General features: G+C 35.9%; 1 protein-coding gene across 1 annotated transcript; it reads left to right on the forward strand.

Annotated features, from left to right (window-relative positions):
- Positions 1-706: 706 nt before the first annotated feature.
- ilf2 (interleukin enhancer binding factor 2) lies at positions 707-16,854 on the forward strand. The gene is made up of 15 exons (XM_005814637.3): positions 707-840; positions 1,327-1,386; positions 1,858-1,900; positions 2,165-2,269; positions 2,360-2,437; positions 2,522-2,624; positions 2,988-3,053; positions 4,968-5,084; positions 5,523-5,601; positions 5,707-5,794; positions 6,770-6,831; positions 10,403-10,517; positions 10,734-10,824; positions 12,353-12,508; positions 16,666-16,854. Exons 1-14 carry the CDS (start codon positions 836-838, stop codon positions 12,502-12,504), a joined length of 1,164 nt encoding a protein of 387 aa, XP_005814694.1. The 5' UTR covers positions 707-835; the 3' UTR covers positions 12,505-12,508; positions 16,666-16,854.
- The last annotated feature ends 1,848 nt before the right edge of the window (positions 16,855-18,702 follow it).

An 18,702-nucleotide genomic window follows, 5' to 3' on the forward strand; every position in this document is an offset into this window, starting at 1 on the left:
AACCAATAAGTGAAGTTGAAGGCTTACGACATCACCCCTCCTCATTTGGATAACGAGGCAGAAATATAAAAAGAGGAGACAGAAAAATCAAAAAGAACAAATGAAGACAAATGACGTGGGAAGAAAACTAAATAAAATGGGAAAAAAAGATAGGATTATAAACGTGTCTAAGGAAAAACATTAAAAAAAATTTTAAAAACATATATTTTTTATTTATAGTATGTGTGTAAGTATATAATTTGTTGGAACTAAACTGAAAAAATAAATATGAAGATCAGCTAAAGTGTATAAAACGTATGGTAAAGTCCTCCTTTTTAAAATTAATTGGTGCATTTTTTGTATTGATTTATTTATTGTACAATTTATGTATTCCTACTTTTGTTTTTATTTCTGTCATTTTCAGTCCCCTATTCTATACTTCCGAAATTAAATTTTACATTGAGACAGTGGATCATGTATTGTTTGCTCCCAGTATACGGTCGAAACAAACAAATTGCAGCTGGACCTGCAAGACCTTTAGAACAAAGTTTTCAGTTCAGGATATTATTCTTTTTGTTCAAGTACATTTAAAAGACGAAGTGAATGGGAAGAATATTGATTTTTGTCTATTTTACAAATATTTATTTAATCTAGAGACCCGATCCACACCTAATTCCGGTAGGTGGCGGTAATGGGCGAAAACGTTGCTTTGCCAACTGCCATTAAACAAAAAGAAGAAATCGGAACTCTTTGTGTGCTAGTAACGCATAGGGTGCTGTGGTAGCTTCAACCATAAAATTTGTTTATAGCAGTTCTCTCTTTATTTTTTACTACACTATTCAAAACGTCGTACGCAATGAGGTAATTATGACTAAATTCTGTTTGGTATAGTTTATGCCTTAGGAGCAGTTTGTTTACTGATATAGATGATTAAGCTAGGCTACTAAAGTAGCCTAGCTTGGTTTAGCTTGCGCAGCTGGAGGCTAATTAGAAGTGAGCGCTGTAATTAATGTATGAAGCAACATTAACCTAGAATTACTCCAAAGAAAAGAATCAGTTCTTCACTGAACCTCGATCCGTTGTTTTATGGTGTGTAGTAGGTTATCCTTTTAGATCATTTTAGATTGACGCAGTGCCTTAAATACGACAGTTTTCATACGAATTGCCCGTTTTATTTTATTTTTTACTAAAAGTTACATTTTTAAAACCGAATTTTATTTTACTATGTTTAACTTAATGATTGGCGTGCTTCTCAAAATGCATTGCCAACGTTTCGTCCTAGTAGTTTAACATTAGCTACATGTGTTTCCTGTGGATTGTCTAACATGTTTCTGTGTTAATATACAGAGGAGACCGCGGCAGAGGTCGAGGGGGCCGCTTTGGGGGCCGTGGAGGATTGGTTCAGGGGTAAGTGTGTTGTTAAACAAGAAATGTGTACATTATAAATATTTTAGAAACGGTGCACTGATCAGATTCACGGAAATTGTGTAATAGGTTTGCATCGGAAATTTTACGGGCCAAAGAGTGTAGAAGTTGCAAACTTGGTGGTGGGAATAATTGTTTCATTGCATGGTGATGTGATTGAATGACTTGATGTTTATTGAATTGTAAATAACTTGATAAAAAAACAACATATCTATAATAAAATCTGCCTGTCTATATGTATTCTTGTTTTCGTTTCTTTTTTTAATTTTCATTAATTTGTTGGAAATAAAAATATTTATATTCAATCTGGCTCTGGAAGGTCCACTACTAGCTGAAACTGCCACAATTTGAGTTTGCTGTCTCTTTGGTCTTTGGAATATTTGCTCTGATGTTTACTTCTACAGCAAATGTAGAACCGCTAATGTTTTCTTGCTTTCTTTTTTTACTATTTAGATATCGCCCATTTGTCCCACACATCCCATTTGATTTTTATGTGGTAAGTGATGGAAATGCCATAACTGCACAGTGATAATGGACATTATATGTAGATTGCAAATCTACATATCAACATATAATTTAGATGTGAATGGGTTCTAAGGTCTTACTGACCTACTGCAATACCATATTGCATAGCGTTACACAATGATCACCATTAATCACACAATAACTGTCTTTTCCAACAATTACAATAAGCTGTTAGTGAAGTAGAAGCATTGATGAGCACCTATGAGTACTGAAGCAGGTTTCTGTTTGACACCAGTGTGAGATGGCATTCCCCAGAGTAAAGCCTATGCCTGACGAAACTGCTTTCAGCGAATGTCTATTGAAGAGAAACCAGGACTTGAGCCCCACACCTGCAGAGCAGGTCTGCCCCTGTCAACGTACTATAAAAGTTTTTTAATCAGACATCATGCTCTCTGATATTCTGACCGCCTTCCTTTTCTGTATCTGTTAGTCCTCCATCTTATCTTTAGTCACAAAGATCAATAATGTCATCGACAACCTGATTGTAGCACCTGGGAACTTCGAAGTGGTAAGTAACACATCTTACATGTAGATCAGTTATTTTTTGCAAACAAAACAAAATAAAATAAAATCTCTGTGCAACACTTAATAGCAAATTGAAGAGGTCCGTCAGGTTGGCTCATACAAGAAGGGCACTATGACGACAGGACATAATGTTGCTGACTTGGTTGTCATCCTAAAGATCCTCCCAACACGTGAGTAAATGTTACAGTGAAAGAACATAAGCTGTCTTTGTTGCTTATTCAGTATGTATCACTTCTCCAGTGTTACCTTTGAGTCATTAAGGCTTCAGGATTCTTATGCAGGCTGTAGTTTCATTATCACTACGTATTTTCCAAGTCTGAACGTCTTTGAAAAAATATTTGTATTTCTTACGCATGTTGTACACTTACAAATGTTGTGGTATGCTTTGTGAATTTTGTTTGAGTAATTTAGCTCCATAAGTTCAGTCTAAAAATGTCCTAATACAAACTTTTAATCATCGCTATATGGTAAGCAAGAGTTTTTATGGAAAGCCATAGGTAATTTAGTAATATGTGTGTATTAATCTTAAACAGTGGAGGCAGTGGCTGCTCTTGGAAACAAAGTTGTGGAGACCCTTCGCACCCAGGACCCCACAGAAGGTAAAGTCAGTGGAAAAGAGAGGGTTGTATCAATCATTGGTATTTGCTACAGTCCTTTCCTAGGCTTTTTCATAAAGTTGTGGGTTTAATACATTTTAAAGCCACTGGTTAATACACATTGTGATATTCATAGTTACTTTTCACCTAAAACCTCCAGCCTTGTAATGTAATGGTAAACCGTGATTCAGACTTCTTCAAAAACAGGACGATAAAAAAACAAACCTTGCATCTATCAGCTATATTCCCAGTTTTGTCCAACAGTTGCAATACATTTTAACTAGCATGGCTTAAAAACAAAGTTTATTATGTAAAAGTAGATTATACCTGTGAATACAGTAGCAAAAAAACAATAAATCCAGTAACCAATAATTTCAGAAAAAATGACATTCATGTTACCAAAAATCTGTTCACACAGTCTTTCCTTATGTCTTTTATTTGGATTCCTATTAACTGTATCTGCACTTCCTGAAGTCCTGACATGCATCATAGACAACAAAAATACATACCATACAGAGATCACACAATAAATTTAAAATAAAAGTAACTACAAGATAAATAAATATAAGTAAAAAACAGAGACCATAGATCAAAAATGAATTTTACTATAATGAAAAATATTCTACGAAAGGACATTCACTTCAATTTGTCAAACACATATACAGACATTTGTTTATAACACATAAGGTTCTAATCAATATAGCACGATATAACATTACAAAGAATCATTTAGCATAGTTGTTTCCTTGCAAATACCTTCTTAATGCTATTATACCGACCAGAACACAAAGTGATAAATGATTTTAAAAGAAAAAAACCAATCTAAACAGGGTGAGAATGCACAATTGAGCTGAGTTGTGGAACACCAGACTTGTGCTTTGGGAGCATCCCTTTAAACCACAATGCTGTGTTAGAGCATTAACTGTTTATAAGCATCTGCTTTTGGTTGCATATAAATGCATCACCGTCCTGTTTGGAAATGTATTGTCAACATTTAAAACAATATTAGTAATATAAGATTACATTAAATACAGTTAGAAAGAGATCAGAATAAAAGCTATTTTGCAAAGCAGAATAATTAGACTTTTATTGGGGGAATGAACAGTAACAAAGTTTACCACTGGATCTGGTTGGTTATTAATTCTTTATAAATTTGTAGACCAAGTTGGCTCCTTGCTCATGATTTCAGGTTCTCTGTTTGGTGCTTGATGTCTCAGCTTTAGCCATGGACAGCTGCCCAACAATGTTCTGAGTTTTCTAACTTGTTTTTAAAATTATCTGACAAACCATTTCCGAAAACTGATTCAAATTTAAATGAGCTGACATCTCTCTCCTCCAGTGTGATTCTGCAAAATAGTCCTGATTATTTAAACTCTTTGGTTAACAATAACCCCCTAAATCTCTTTTTCTTTGCAATTAAGCTCTCAGCAAATGGAGATTTGTTGTAACACCTCTACCTTAACACTCATGTTAATTCTTGTTGGACTACTTAATTGTTTCTACTGATGCCAGGATTGAGCTGCTCATCTGAAACAGACGGAACACTCAGTTTTTGTGTTCAGGACCTTTAGGGAAATGTAAGGTTCCTGTGAATTGTATGTTTATAGGTAAAAACTTTTCTGGAAATGTATATCAATGTTAAATGTGAATCATTTTTTCTAAATATGGAAAATATCATCCAGTTCTACTTTAAATGGGTTGAGAACTATAAATAAAGATGATATTTGCTATTACAGGGAAATTGCAAATAGAATGTAGGTACTTCTACTATTTTGTACAATATTGAATCTAGATAGTATTTCTAATATTTTCTACATCACTAAATTTTTTATTATTGATTTTTATTCAGGATTGAGTTTAAATTAACTGTAAAATAGTTTCATATCCTAAATGTAATGTGTGTATGTCTATTTTCAGTGCTGTCCATGCTGACCAATGAGACAGGCTTTGAGATTAGTTCAGCTGATGCCACTGTTAAGATTCTCATCACCACCGTACCACCGAATCTCCGCAAGCTTGACCCAGAGCTGCACTGTATGACCATTCACATCATGCATCATGTGCATGTCCAACACATGTCTGCAGGGATGAGTACTTTGTGCTGTGGCAGTGGGAATGATTGTGGTTATATCAAAGTTAGCACCTAAAAAAGAATGATTGACATATTGTTTGTTCTATAAAAAATTTGTGTAAATTTTTAAATATAATTTTCTTAAGGAAAGTTGGTGACATCTGTGTGTTTCTATAAATTTGAAGAAAAAAATAGCGTATGACATTTTTACACAGTACGCCTGTTCAATGTTTTGGTTAAACGTAAAAATATTGGTAACTACTATTTTAAATTTATGATGATATACACAATGACAGACTTAGAAGACAGAAGTGTCATGAATCTCAAGAAAATTTTAAATGTTGGCTGTTGAAGCATGTTGGATGTACTCTTCAATAAAAATCACATTTTCTATGTGTTAGTGGACATCAAGGTTCTACAGAGTGCCCTCGCTGCAATCCGCCACGCACGCTGGTTTGAAGAGAATGCTTCTCAGTCAACGTAGGAACATTTCTGTGAACACACATCACAGCTCTTTTTTCTGTACTGGCTCCTGCATTATAATTACAATCACCTGAACTTTCCTATTTTGTTTCTAATCTTTAGAGTCAAGGTATTGATCCGCCTCCTGAAAGATCTAAGGGCTCGTTTCCCTGGTTTTGAGCCTCTGACTCCATGGATCCTGGACCTACTCGTAAGTTCCATTGATCTGACGTTTTATAAACTGTATTGTTCTAAACATGTCAATTAGTAAAGTGTTTCCTGAAATGTTGACTTGTGAAAACATGACTCTTTACTGACTTAAGCTATTGTGCTTAAGTCTGCTACAAGTGATGTAGGAGGACATCACTTATAGCAGATCTAGCTGTTATTCAAACTATGCAGTACAAATACATAAGCATGCTATTGTTAAAACATGCTTAACAATGTTAAGCATTTAAACATTGGGTTAGGGTATTAACCTAACCCTATGTATGTGTTTTGACATACAAGTCAAAACACATCATTTGAATTGTATGCGTTTGTTTCTACTTAGTTGTGTGCATTGAGAATCTTTTCAGTTATCCAAGGTTGATGTCAACTGTAAAGCAACCATTAGTCAGCAAACTTCTGTTTGAGGTGGTGGTTTTTTTTGTAGAAAAACACACTACTCTTCCTTCACATTCAAAAACAGAACGATATCACCCACTTTTGAAGTTGCAGTGTGCAAGTTTTATAATAAATATTTTTCACATGCATTTTTGAAACTGTCACTATGTTGTGACAATATAGTACGAGACAGATAATCTGTGAAAAAATTAAGCTCTTTTGTGTTCTCCCATTTTTTCCAGTGCTAATAACAGATATACACAACTTGGTCAGAAACAACCAATCATAGCCAGGAGAAGCCTGGAAATGCTCAGGCTAGTTAGCATGGTCACTGGTGACAGCAGATAAGCAGTTTGCGCAAGAAAATTGTAAAAACACATCATGCAAAGCTGGTCATTGTTCCATGCATTTGTGAAACAGGATTCATTCTTTGACAGGAAACCAGTATGTGGAGCAATATGTGATATTTAACTGAAATGGTTAGGCCATAGGCACACTAAACAGCGCGTACAACAGATTGATCGACAGCACTAAGACACTCCTCCGTATTTATTTTGGCAATGTTATGTTTGTGTTCCAGGGTCATTCTGCTGTGATGAACAACCCATCCAGGCAACCCCTGTCTCTGAATGTAGCCTACAGGTCTGTTCTTAATTAAGGGGTTCTTACACCTCCCACTACTTTTTAAGCATTTTTAAATTATATTTAAAACATGTCCAGGTAGTAATAGGAATAGCAAATTGTGCATATAAATGTCAAATTCCATGGGGAGGGCATAGTACAAGACGTTATGCAAGTTATCACCAGTGGGTCCTTTGCTTCTACCTCGTGTCCCTTTAAATCAGGAGTACTCAGTACGTCGATCGCGGGGAGATTTTGAGGCAATCTCGGCAGTAGGTGACAAACTGAATGCAGCCAGGACGCTGAGACCAGCACGTCATCTTCTGACGCACTTATCAAAAATATTCACTAAGATCCAAAACATTTTTAACTTTATTAAAGAATAAAAAATCAACAAAACGTGTTCAAATTAATGACCCAACAAAAATAATAATCTCAGTAATTATTTTTTCAACTAGGTGGAGCGCAATTCTGTGTGTTTCGGCTCCATTACCAAAATAATTAACAAAGGCAACTCAAAGACTGACTCTGACTAGCAAAAAAGGAACTTAAAATTAGTTAATCAACCACCGTTGTGTACAGGGAGCGCTTACTAAAAGTCGCAAAATAAATATCAAACATGAAAACCTAATATGGTCACAAACTGAATGTTAAGTTTTTAAGATGATCTCTGCTCTGCTTGTGGAGGGCAGCTGGTTGCCAGGCAACGGGTGTGCTTAAACTACAAAGAGAGAGAGTAAAAAGCTAGGAGTTGATTACCTATTCGAGTTATTTTACCTTTGTTTTACCTTTCCTCTGGCGCATTACAGCCGTTGTAATTTCTGAATGTTCAATAAACGACAAACTTAGACTAATTACCTCATTCCTTTGCTAGTATATGTCATTTACAACAAACATCAAAAATGGTAAATATGTTTCATTAAGTATTTTACAAACAAATGGCTTTTACCGCGATAATTATGTGAAATAAAATGGCTAATATTTTAAAAAATTGTTTGGTGCTCTCTTGCTCTTGCTTTGAGCTCAGAGTCTGAGAGACTTTTCCTCTATCAAACATACTATTTGTTGTCTTACTCATTTATTTATTGTGTTACTCATTCTGCTGCAAGTTGGCTCAATTTTGACACGCAAGACGTAACCAGTAAAATCCGGTTTAGGATTTTCAAAATAAAACATCCGGAAGTAGTTTATTATTTCTTGCACGGCCCGGTACCGGTCCGCAGCCCGGTGGTTGGGGACCACTGCTTTAGAAAATTAACCTGTAATTTTCTAACATAGTAAAAATGTCTTATGTAAAAATAATAGCTCACTTTTTAAGTTGACCTGGGCAAAAAAACATAGACAAAAATCTGAAATATTCAATTTAATAATAAAAAGGCAGACTCACAAAGACACGTCTACACAATTTCTATACGCAAGTCTTTAGTTTATGTATTCATCTTCAGTCAATTTGAACTCTTCAAGCCATTTGTAACTTTTATGTCCATATGAAGGACTGGATTTGGCTCCTTTGTCACACACAGAAACACATCTGCCAGCCACAACGCACTGTACCCACCCATTTTTTGCGACAAGGGTGGTATTAAATTTATTTTCCGGTTTGTCCTTAAAGCAACACTTGCGTTAAGCATCAACTACAGAGCAGCAGCAAGCTGTTTAGGTTATCCGCTCACCTGTATAAATACAGTGAACCCTCGTTTTTCGCGGGGGTTACGTTCCAAAAAGAACCCGTGATAAGCGAAATCCGTGAAGTAGTAACCTTTATTTTTTTACAATTATTATACAATGAAATACTCCATAATACATTGAAACCATAGAACAAAACCTTTTTACAGGCCCAAGCATTTGTTTAACAAATAAAAGTACTGTATAAACGTTTTTTTTTTTTTTTTTTTTACAAATAACTACCGTACTGTAAAATAATAATTTTAATCATCAATACGAACTGAAGGCTTCAAATTGCGGAGATCAGCACCGCCCCACCGCGACCCGAGTTATTGGATTAGAACGGGAGAAAATGAAAAATGATTATGAAAACAAAATACAAAGTATAGTAGGACAAATGGTGACTCGCGTGTATTTCACTGCTCTTCTGACTGAGCCTCTGCATCCTGACTCCGCTCTGTAGTGTCTTTTTCTTCTAAAGCCCGCAGTGCAGGTGTGTGTTTTCGAGAGAAGAACATAGTTATCGGTAGTTGTTGTCGCTCTTTTTTCTTCTGGGCAAAAAGAATCTTGAAATTGGCAAGATGTTTTACGTACGTGTACATATTAAACCGCAATGTTATTGACACACAGGTAGAGAAGAAGCGGAGACTGTTTAGCCAATCAGAATGCAGAACACAATTCACGATGCAAATCCGCGAAGCAGCGAGATCGTGAAAGGTGAACCGCGATATAGTGAGGGTTCACTGTACTGCAATCTTCTTCGCTGTTCGCTCCGAACCAGCCACCAGGCAGCAGTCCCAGTAGGAGAAAGGCTGCTATACACCATGCATCGCACTAGTCAGTTAAAGGATGCTTATTGATCCCCCCAAAAACAATAAAAACCCAGACATTATCATAACTCGATGAAATACTCCCGGACTGAACTTAAAAATGTAACTTTGTGCTACTATCTCTTAGCTTTCGTCAACAACTCATAGGCAGAAGTGAGAGTGTTGCGCAACAGAAGTAATCACCGGACCGAAACACGGTGTGCCAGATAATAAAACAATTTAACAAAACTTTGAGGCAGGTAATTTTCCTCAAGGATGAAAGAAAATTGCTGCAGCTAAAATTTAAGTATTGTTTGGTTTTTATTTATACTATTAGCTTTTGGTGTTTTTGCCAACTTTATATTTGTCTTATTATTACAACCCTAACCCCTAATGTAATTTTATTTTTTATTTTATTATTTATCTACCTGTGATGTTTGGTGTGATTCACTTTGGTCAGCTGAGGCTGTTGTAAATGTGCTATATAAGTAAACTTTGACTTGAGTTGAGGAATTTTAATAATTGCGGTACTTGAATCATTCGAGGAATCATTACAGCCCTTAGTACTGTAAAGTTAGTAAAAGAAGCTTGTACAAACACAACACTTTTTCCAAAGCTGCTGATTAGCTAGCCTTTGTGCCGTACAATTGTGAAACAGTATTCTTTCTTTGACAGGATGCCAATATGTGGAGAAATGTGTGATATTTAATTATACACAACCTGAACTTGTCAATAGTTTTCTCTCAGGTTATTCAATTTAAAATGTTGGCAAGCAAATAAGGTATGCAATCTTAGTTTTGTTTTGAGATATTTGTTTGCCTTTTCATCAGAAAGTTTTCATACTTTCACTGCTGGGCCTACATGAGAACTACTGCAAATCTCAGTATAGAGGATCTTGCTGATTACTGGTTGCTAAAGCACTTTTCCACTTCTACGACATACTTATCTATGCACTTCATGAGCACTGCATACTGTGCATACTTTGAAATTAGAATCTGCTGCCCCCTATTTGGATTTGTTGACAGTACTGACATACTTTGTAACAAAAATGTGTATGCTTCTCAAAATCTGCACACATTAATCTGTCTAAATAGAAACATTGTTCTGAATTTGTTTAGGCGTTGCCTTCAAATGTTGGCTGCTGGTCTCTTTCTTCCTGGCTCTGTGGGAATTACTGACCCCTGTGAAAGTGGAAACTTTAGGGTGCATACAGTGATGACTCTGGAACAGCAGGTAAATGCTTGGCTTTGTTGTTTACTGCGGGACATCTGTGGTGTTGGTTAATATTTATTATTATTCTTAATTTTCTCTTAATATAGGATTCAGATAAATATCTTGCAAATAGAAAAAATAAACTTGCCGCAAGAGCGGTTGCAGACACAACGCAGCTGAACAGAAGTAAGAACTGAAACATGACAACCTGATAATGTTTCTTTTGTTTTTCTTTAGGACATGGTGTGTTTCACTGCCCAGACATTAGTAAGGGTGCTCTCTCATGGAGGTTACAGAAAGATCCTTGGCATGGAGGGAGATGCCAGCTGTAAGAAAATGGCTTTTCTTTGCTGCCTCCTGGAAACAAGAAGGATTTCTGATTTAACAGACCATTTGTTATTATGTTTCAGTTGGAATTGTTTATTTTTTATTTAGAATTACCTGTAGGCAAACCAGAACATATTTTGTGCAGATGTGCTGTAAGCATATGAAACTCTTACTACGGCCTTACTGCTCTGTTCAATGCTTGCTAATATTTTCAAATAGTTTTACAACATCTTTAAAGCTGCACAGAATGTTGAGATAGCTGTAGAGGTGGAAAGAATACCAAAGTAAAGCACTTGCGTAAAATACAAGTGAAGTTGCCAAAATAAAATGTTACTCAAGAGGAAAATGTTATGCTTGTGAATTTCCCAAAGAAAATTAGAACATATTGGTTTCAAACTATTAATTAAAGAAGAACTTTTATAGATATCCATCAAAAAGAAAACATACATAATGAATATTTGGGAAATGTGTTCAATTCCTCATGTCTTTTGTCAGCTTCTGTCTTTCCAGTTCTCTACAGATAATCTCCCCCATCTCAGCATCTGTCTTTTATCACACCAAACCTGCTCCATCCTTCCGTACATCTATGAAGCTTTCTTGTTATTTTCCTCTTTCTCAAATCCTGGCAATTCTGATTTTCATTACATCCTTTATCCAAAATGTCCACTGTCCTTCCTATCTAGCAGTTCTAAGTAACAGACTTCAAACTAAGAACCTGATGCTGTTTTCAATTCAAATTATAATCACAGGTACCAGATTAAACTGATGTTGTTAAAATATTATTTAGAATGTTTACATAGTCATAGTCTTGAACATAAACCAAGCTAAATTTATACTGTATGACAAAGCTGTTACCTTTCTGTTTATCTGTAATATAATATACGTAGATAAACTGGTTCCATGGGGTTTTTTTTCCCTCAGAGGATGATTTGAACTGCATTTTAGTTTTTTGGTTAATGCCTCACGAGTAGTAGCCAATCAGCTACTGTGCAAAGCACAGTAACTGATTACTATCCCAGCAGAAGGATCGACATTGTTCTTCTGATGTTTTTTTTTTTTTTTTTTTTTACCATTTTAGGTTTTACTCATAAATGGATATTTAAAACGTAATTGAGTACTTGTACTTCTCTTTAAAAAAATGTACCCATAAAAGTTCAGGTTTTTTAAAACAAGTGCCAAGTACATACAAATACAAATTTTATTCAATTGCTGTAGCTTGAGTAAATGTAACTAGTTAGTTTCCACATTGGATGGGTGTACTGCTGCCTTTTAACCCACCTGCCTTTTAAGCTTTAGCACCACCACCCATCTTTCCACATCTGCAGAACTGGAAATCAAAAGCTCGTTACAAATAATGGGCCATATAGTGATACTGCCCTAGGTTCAGGATGAGTTTTGGTCTTTTATGAAAATCTGTTGTATTTTTTAGTTGCTTTTCTTACAACTGCTTATTTCAGCTAATCAATTGAATATTTCATATTTAGTCACAAATCTAAACAAAAGATTAAGTCTAAACTGTTCTTTCCCAGATTTGGCCATAGAAATGTCTACATGGGATGGAGTAATTGTCACTCCATCAGAAAAGGCGTATGAGAAACCCCCAGAAAGAAAAGAAGAGGAGGATGAAGGCCTGGAAGAAGGAGGAGATGGAGAAGATGAGAGCATGGAGACACAGGAGTAGGAAGGTTAGAGCAACTTGACACAATATTGAAACCAAAACACAGCTTTTGTTTTCATTTGCGTCTTCAGAAGGGGATGAATCTGTAATACAGTGCAACAGAAAAGGCTGCATTGTTGAAAAATGTTTGTTGTTCCAACAACCCTCATAATTTCTGAAATGGGGTCAACACTGAATTTTTGACCTATCAAAATGTAAGTGTTCCTTTGTCTGGTTGTAGCTTCGTTACGCTCATAATCTGGTTAAAAGCTTAATATTTTATAAAATAATTTTCACTTTTTTCCACTTCATTTTTATGCAGTGAAAATACTCTCAAAACACCTGTGCGTGTGTAATACTGGATTTGTAATCTGTGTAAGCATCTTTGTGTGTAATTTTGGATAGTTGTATCTCTGAAACATGATTTGTAAACCGTAAAGAGGAAATTTGTTCTTAACTCTGGGTACTTGTAAGTATGTGGTTAAATGCATACACAAAAATTAAGAAATTCCAAATGCAAAATAAAAGTACACACACACAATTACAATTTCTACAAACGTTAAATTTCTGCACACAGATTTTTTAACTTCAATCTCACAAATCTGATCATTCCAAATTCAAACCTTCTCCTATGCCTACAAATGTTTAATAAGTACGCACAAGTCGCCTAATACACACAGACAAAACTGCATTTATGCACAGATTCGGTTAGAGTGCACAAGGATTTTTGAGACTCATTTCACTCTACCGACTAGGCCTGTCGTGATAAACAATAAATCAATTAATCGCAGGATAAATGAAAGTTATCTGGCAATAAACTAGCAGACAAAAAAAACTTAGGTGTAACGGGTTCAATCGGGGACACACAAGCAACACACCACACACTACAGGATGGGTTACAGTTATCGCAAGTGACAATCTTAGAACGTTGGTCGTTCAAAGATTGTCGTAAGGGGAAAATCGGGGCAAAAAATCATGTAGTGTGAACTGCATGAACTACGGAGGAGTGAGCTATTGCATCAAGTCGTCGGATATGCCCATCTTCTCTATCTAAATCTAATGATTATTGAAGGGCAATATAGTATACAGACTTCATACTCTTTTGGTTGAATGCAGTATTTACTTTGATTTTATGTTTTGTTTTTATTCAAGTGCATTTTTTGTTAATGAAGACTGAGAGTCAATTTTAGTTTTGTTTTTGGTTGTTTTGTTTACCAGTTCCAGTGTTAAATATTGTTTTGAAAATAAGGTGTATCTATTTTTGGCAGGATATCGCTTGGATTATTATGTCATTACCATTACATTAGTTTAAAATGATCTTCAAACAATATTATCGTTTATCACAATAATTTTGAGACAATCGCTCAGAAAAATTTATCATTACAGGCCTACTTCCGACAGCCTCAGATTCTTGCGTAAATGGTGCGTTTATTTGCTCGCAGAAAACTGGGTCATCTGGTTTTTGTTCGGAGTTTAGTATTTTTATCCTCTGAATGTCTGTCACTGTGCTTGTGCCGAAGAGGCAAAGATGTTTGCCACTGACAAACCTGACTTTGACAGTTACTGAACCTGAAAATTACTTGTGTCTTCATAATGTATAAGTAGAATTTTTTATTTTAATGTTGATTAAATTTGTATGTATTAAATATTTTGCTGTGAAGGCTATTTTGGCAGCAGTGCTTTAAAGAAATGCATGAAATATAATTTTTTTTAAAGTATGTTTATTAGCTGTTAATTGTCAAAATATCAATTGAAAAACAAATTTGCTGTCTTGTGAAAATCTAAACCATCTGAATATATTTTTCCATCTGCATGAGAGAAGTTGAGGGGGGGCAAGAAGGAGGGGTCACGGGGGGCAAAGGAGAGAAGCTGAGGGGGTGGCTAGAGTACGGGGACGGACAGACAGACAGCGTATTGCAAGAAGGGGGAGGAGGTCTGACTGTACACTAACCCACTTCCCCCACTCCCCCAGATATGCTATTTTATTTATAGAATTATAAGTAATTTCCACTATAATAATGTTGTATCTACCAGAGTATTCCTCTGGTCATAATCTTTCATTAGAGCCCTTATTGATGACTGTATGTTGAAGCACTGAGGAGTTACAGTCATTTGAAGTTTTAGTATCAGGTGTTGTCCAATTGTGCCATTTGGAGATGCCAAATGGAGACTCAGAATGGCACACTTGGATAGCACCTGTACATCCTCAAAAATAAACATGTCCGAAATGACATTTCTTTTTTGTGCTATCTTGATCAGTCTTGAAATCCATGAGCAGAATACTTTATTCTACAGATTTATTGTATTTTCCAGTCCTTTCATTCAACACTCAATGTGCATTTACAAGAAATAAAAATGAAAAATCTGGGTGAAGCAAAAAACATTTTGTGTGTGTGTTACAAACTACTTACAGTTAAAGTACTTTTGACTGCAAAAATAGAAAATTTAGCTTGTCATCTTCATAAAGAGACCAAGCTTTTGCATGTATTCCAAATGGTTCAAGAACAGCAGCTAATTTAATTTGGGTATACTTTTTCAGACGTTTTTGGTGATTTAGGGGGTGAGGATTAAGGGGTTAATCAACTTGACAAGAACAATGACAAGACAAGAATACCAGGTTTGTCCTGGTTTACAGATGAAGTATATTTTGTTCAAGGGCTGATGAAATGGAGTCTTTGTGCATTTCACTCAGATCCAGACACAAATACAGTTTGAACTGAAGATTTTGGAGGCTGTGTGAACATTAGTCTAAATCATTATTTACGCTGAGAAGTCAGCATAGATAAAGAAGGTCCATTTCAGTTCCTTCTGGTGAATAAGGTCCAGCAGCAGATGATGTTCCTGGCAGGTCCAGGTCTACCTTCATTACTGCTGAAGCAACAAAATATGGTTACTGTGATGGTGACCAACATCCAGCTATATTACCTTATGAATTATAATTAATTAAATTGGCCATTATATTTGGAAATATGTGACTAGGAATTAATAAGTAAATTAACTGCAGGTAAATAGCTGTTGTCTTATCTGATGCATGTGCCCTATTTACACAAACACAGTAAATTTATATACAGAGATATATATCGATAGAGGTACTGACAGGACAGAGACAGAATAAATAATGCGAAACATAAACAAAACAAGATGGCCTGCTTGGATTGTTGAAGTTTTGCATTTGCCAGCATGCAGTGCCACTATTAAGACGTGAAATATTTTTGCCATTATTTGGTGCAGGCCAACGGTTTTTTAACCATATGCATGCACTGCTATCATCACAGATGGTTTTCTGACTGCCTTCACTTGACAATAAATAAAGAGCAGATGATCCACAACACTGCAAAAGAAGTGTATAATTATGCTGCAGAGTGAAGGTAAAAGGGGTGACGGGCTCATTTAAAATTACTCGATGTCTCATTATAAACGGAGAGCAAAGCGTGCAGGTTTAACTTCTACTTACTTCTGAGGGCAGACCACTGGGATGCTCTGTCTTCTATGACAGCCTGTTTTTCCACCCAACGAACCATTTCGCCACCCTGTGGTCATTTTTTAAACCATATAATCTCATCTGTACCACTCAAAAATACACAATATGTCTACAAACAATTTTGGAGTATTATAAAGAAGTGCTGAGATATTCTGAATTCCAACAAAATAGCCACTTTGGCACAGTGACAGACATTCAGAGGATAATAACACTAGACTCCAAGCAAAAAAGCTGGAATTCAAACCAGAGTTGTATAAAAATTTCCTTGTTAGGGTTTACAAATCATGTTTTACAGACACAGCTATCCAAAGTTACACACAAAGATGCTTACACTGATTACAACTCTAGTATTACACACGCACAGGTATTTTGATACTATTTTCACTCCATACATTTTGCCTGATTTCAATTTATGTATGTTAGCACAGATTGCCAGGATGGTTTTCCAGATCTTAGTTTCGAATGGGGTCTTGTTTTTTCAAAATACAGTATGGGTCAGCATTCCTTTTTTAATCTTTGATATTCTCGCTGTGGAGGACCATAGAGCTACACAAAACTATTTTGTACCTGGGTCTATAATAGAATTTACAAGGGATTATTTTGTACTTTTGTTCAGCGTCATAGTATCATGTTGTGTTAAATGATGGTTCCTTAAGAACCCTCCAAAATGACCACGTCTGTACTGCTGTTTTTTCCATTCACAGTGAACTTAGCTGATCTTAATAAGGATGATGTGGGGTACACTGAGGAACCTATCAGAGGAGCTCCATTGGAAGCCAGAATTTCCCGAAAATGGAACTGTATTGTCTTTTAATTATTAAGATGTTTTTCTTTCCCTTAATTTGGTTTTATATTTGCCTTTGTAAAAGTTCAATAAACATGTTTTCAGATTGGGTTATGTGTTTGTTCATGAAACAAGTGAAATATGAAAATAGCAGAGCATCATCCAATCAAAGCAAAGCTTCCAATGAAACATAACTGTACAGTAATGTTAAGGAATGATTTCTAACTGACCCTGGAGACATCCCTTACACCAGCGGTCCCCAACCTTTTTAGTCGCGCAGACCGGTCAGCCCTTTGCAATTTTGCTGGAGGGGGGGGGGGTGTTCCGATGTTGTTTTGTTACTCATTCTGCTGCAAGTTGGCTCAATTTACGCGCAAGACATAACCGGTAAAATCCGGTTTAGAATTTTCAAAATAAAAGATCGGAAGTAGTTCGTTATTTCTTGCACGGCCCGGTACCAATTGGTCCCAGTCCGCGACCCGGTGGTTGGGGACCACTGCCTTACACAATGTTTTAACCAACAGGCAGTGTCAGCATGTTGAGTTTCCTTAGCATAACAAGCACAGTCTTTCCTGCAGTGATAATAGACTAACTGCTAACTTCCAATCTTTGCCCAACAGTTGATTGACCCACAACAAATTGATTTTTGCTTAGCAGCACCAATACTGCAAAATTAAATCTATTCTGTTAAAGCTTTTTTTAAAAAAGGTTTTAGTGCCTTTAGTGGCCTGTATTTGATAGTGAATTGACAGGGAAGTGGGTAATGAGAGAAGGGGGAAGACATGAGGCAAAGGTCGCCAGACCTCGAATCAAACCTCTGTGACAGCCGCATTGAGAACTAAGACCTCCATATGTGGGTTGTGCTTAACTCTACCGCCACCACAGCACCCCATTATGTTGAAGCGTGATGGGGGAGAAAGGGATTTTCTTTCTTTTCCGTAGGAAGTATTGTTTCCACTTGTAGATTTTCAAGATACAAGGTTTTCAAATGAATTATGAATATTTTATTTCTAAAGTATCCCATTAGAAAATAATGTATTGAATCAGTTACCCGCTTTGATTCCCATGCAGTGTACAGCAACTTTCATAATCCACAGATTGATTAACTTAAAGGGGCAGTATTGTGTTTTCCAGGATCATAGTACCATTTTATAGCAGAATCAAGTATTTATGTAACCTTCAGTTGTTATAAAAGTAATGTGTATATCAAACATGACTTAAAAGAAAATTGACCTTGCAATTTAATGTCTTGTAATTGGGCCTCTGTCTCTTTAAGAAGCTGCTCTTTCCAACACTTTACCTTCAGCACATCATCTCAACAACATTTCAACATTAAGCTGCTTACAAATGTTCTTCGGAGTATTGGATTCAGAAATGGTTACAGTGATATTAGAAGCTCCACTAGGTGTGTAATTGCTGCTGTCGCTAATTTGAAGAAGCTAAATGGGGAAGGCAGCTCTCTATGAGATGGGAGTGAGAAGCTTGGTGAGGAAGAAGATCTAGGCAACCCCAAATGGTTGCCAGAGATTCAAAGATTTTTTCAAACATGCATGAAAGAATCAAAGCAACACTCCTTGTATCTTTTTGATGAGGGACTAATGTGATGCAAAGGTTTTTTTTTTAAAGTGAGTTTTACAGGTAAGTTGCAGAAAGGATGCATGAGAAACTGATTATACTGAGCTCAAAATATAGAAAAATTGTATTTTGTTTCACAAATTGTTTGGTGATGAAAAGAAGCAATTTGGATATGTGAAAAGTTGAGCTGAGAACTATGCGGAGAGACATCTAGCTTTATTTTGACAATTAAACTTGTTGAAGAGTTGAAGCTAATGTCTCTTTGAAGTTGATTTCTACATGTGGCACAGATGTGCCGTAACAAAAGTAGGTGGATCCAAGATTAATATCAGCTTGATCAGAAAATTCACTTTTATACTTTTTTTAATCATTTAATGACTAT

This window comes from Xiphophorus maculatus, chromosome 13 (assembly GCF_002775205.1).
Source record: "Xiphophorus maculatus strain JP 163 A chromosome 13, X_maculatus-5.0-male, whole genome shotgun sequence".
Classification (NCBI taxonomy): Eukaryota; Metazoa; Chordata; class Actinopteri; order Cyprinodontiformes; family Poeciliidae; genus Xiphophorus; species Xiphophorus maculatus.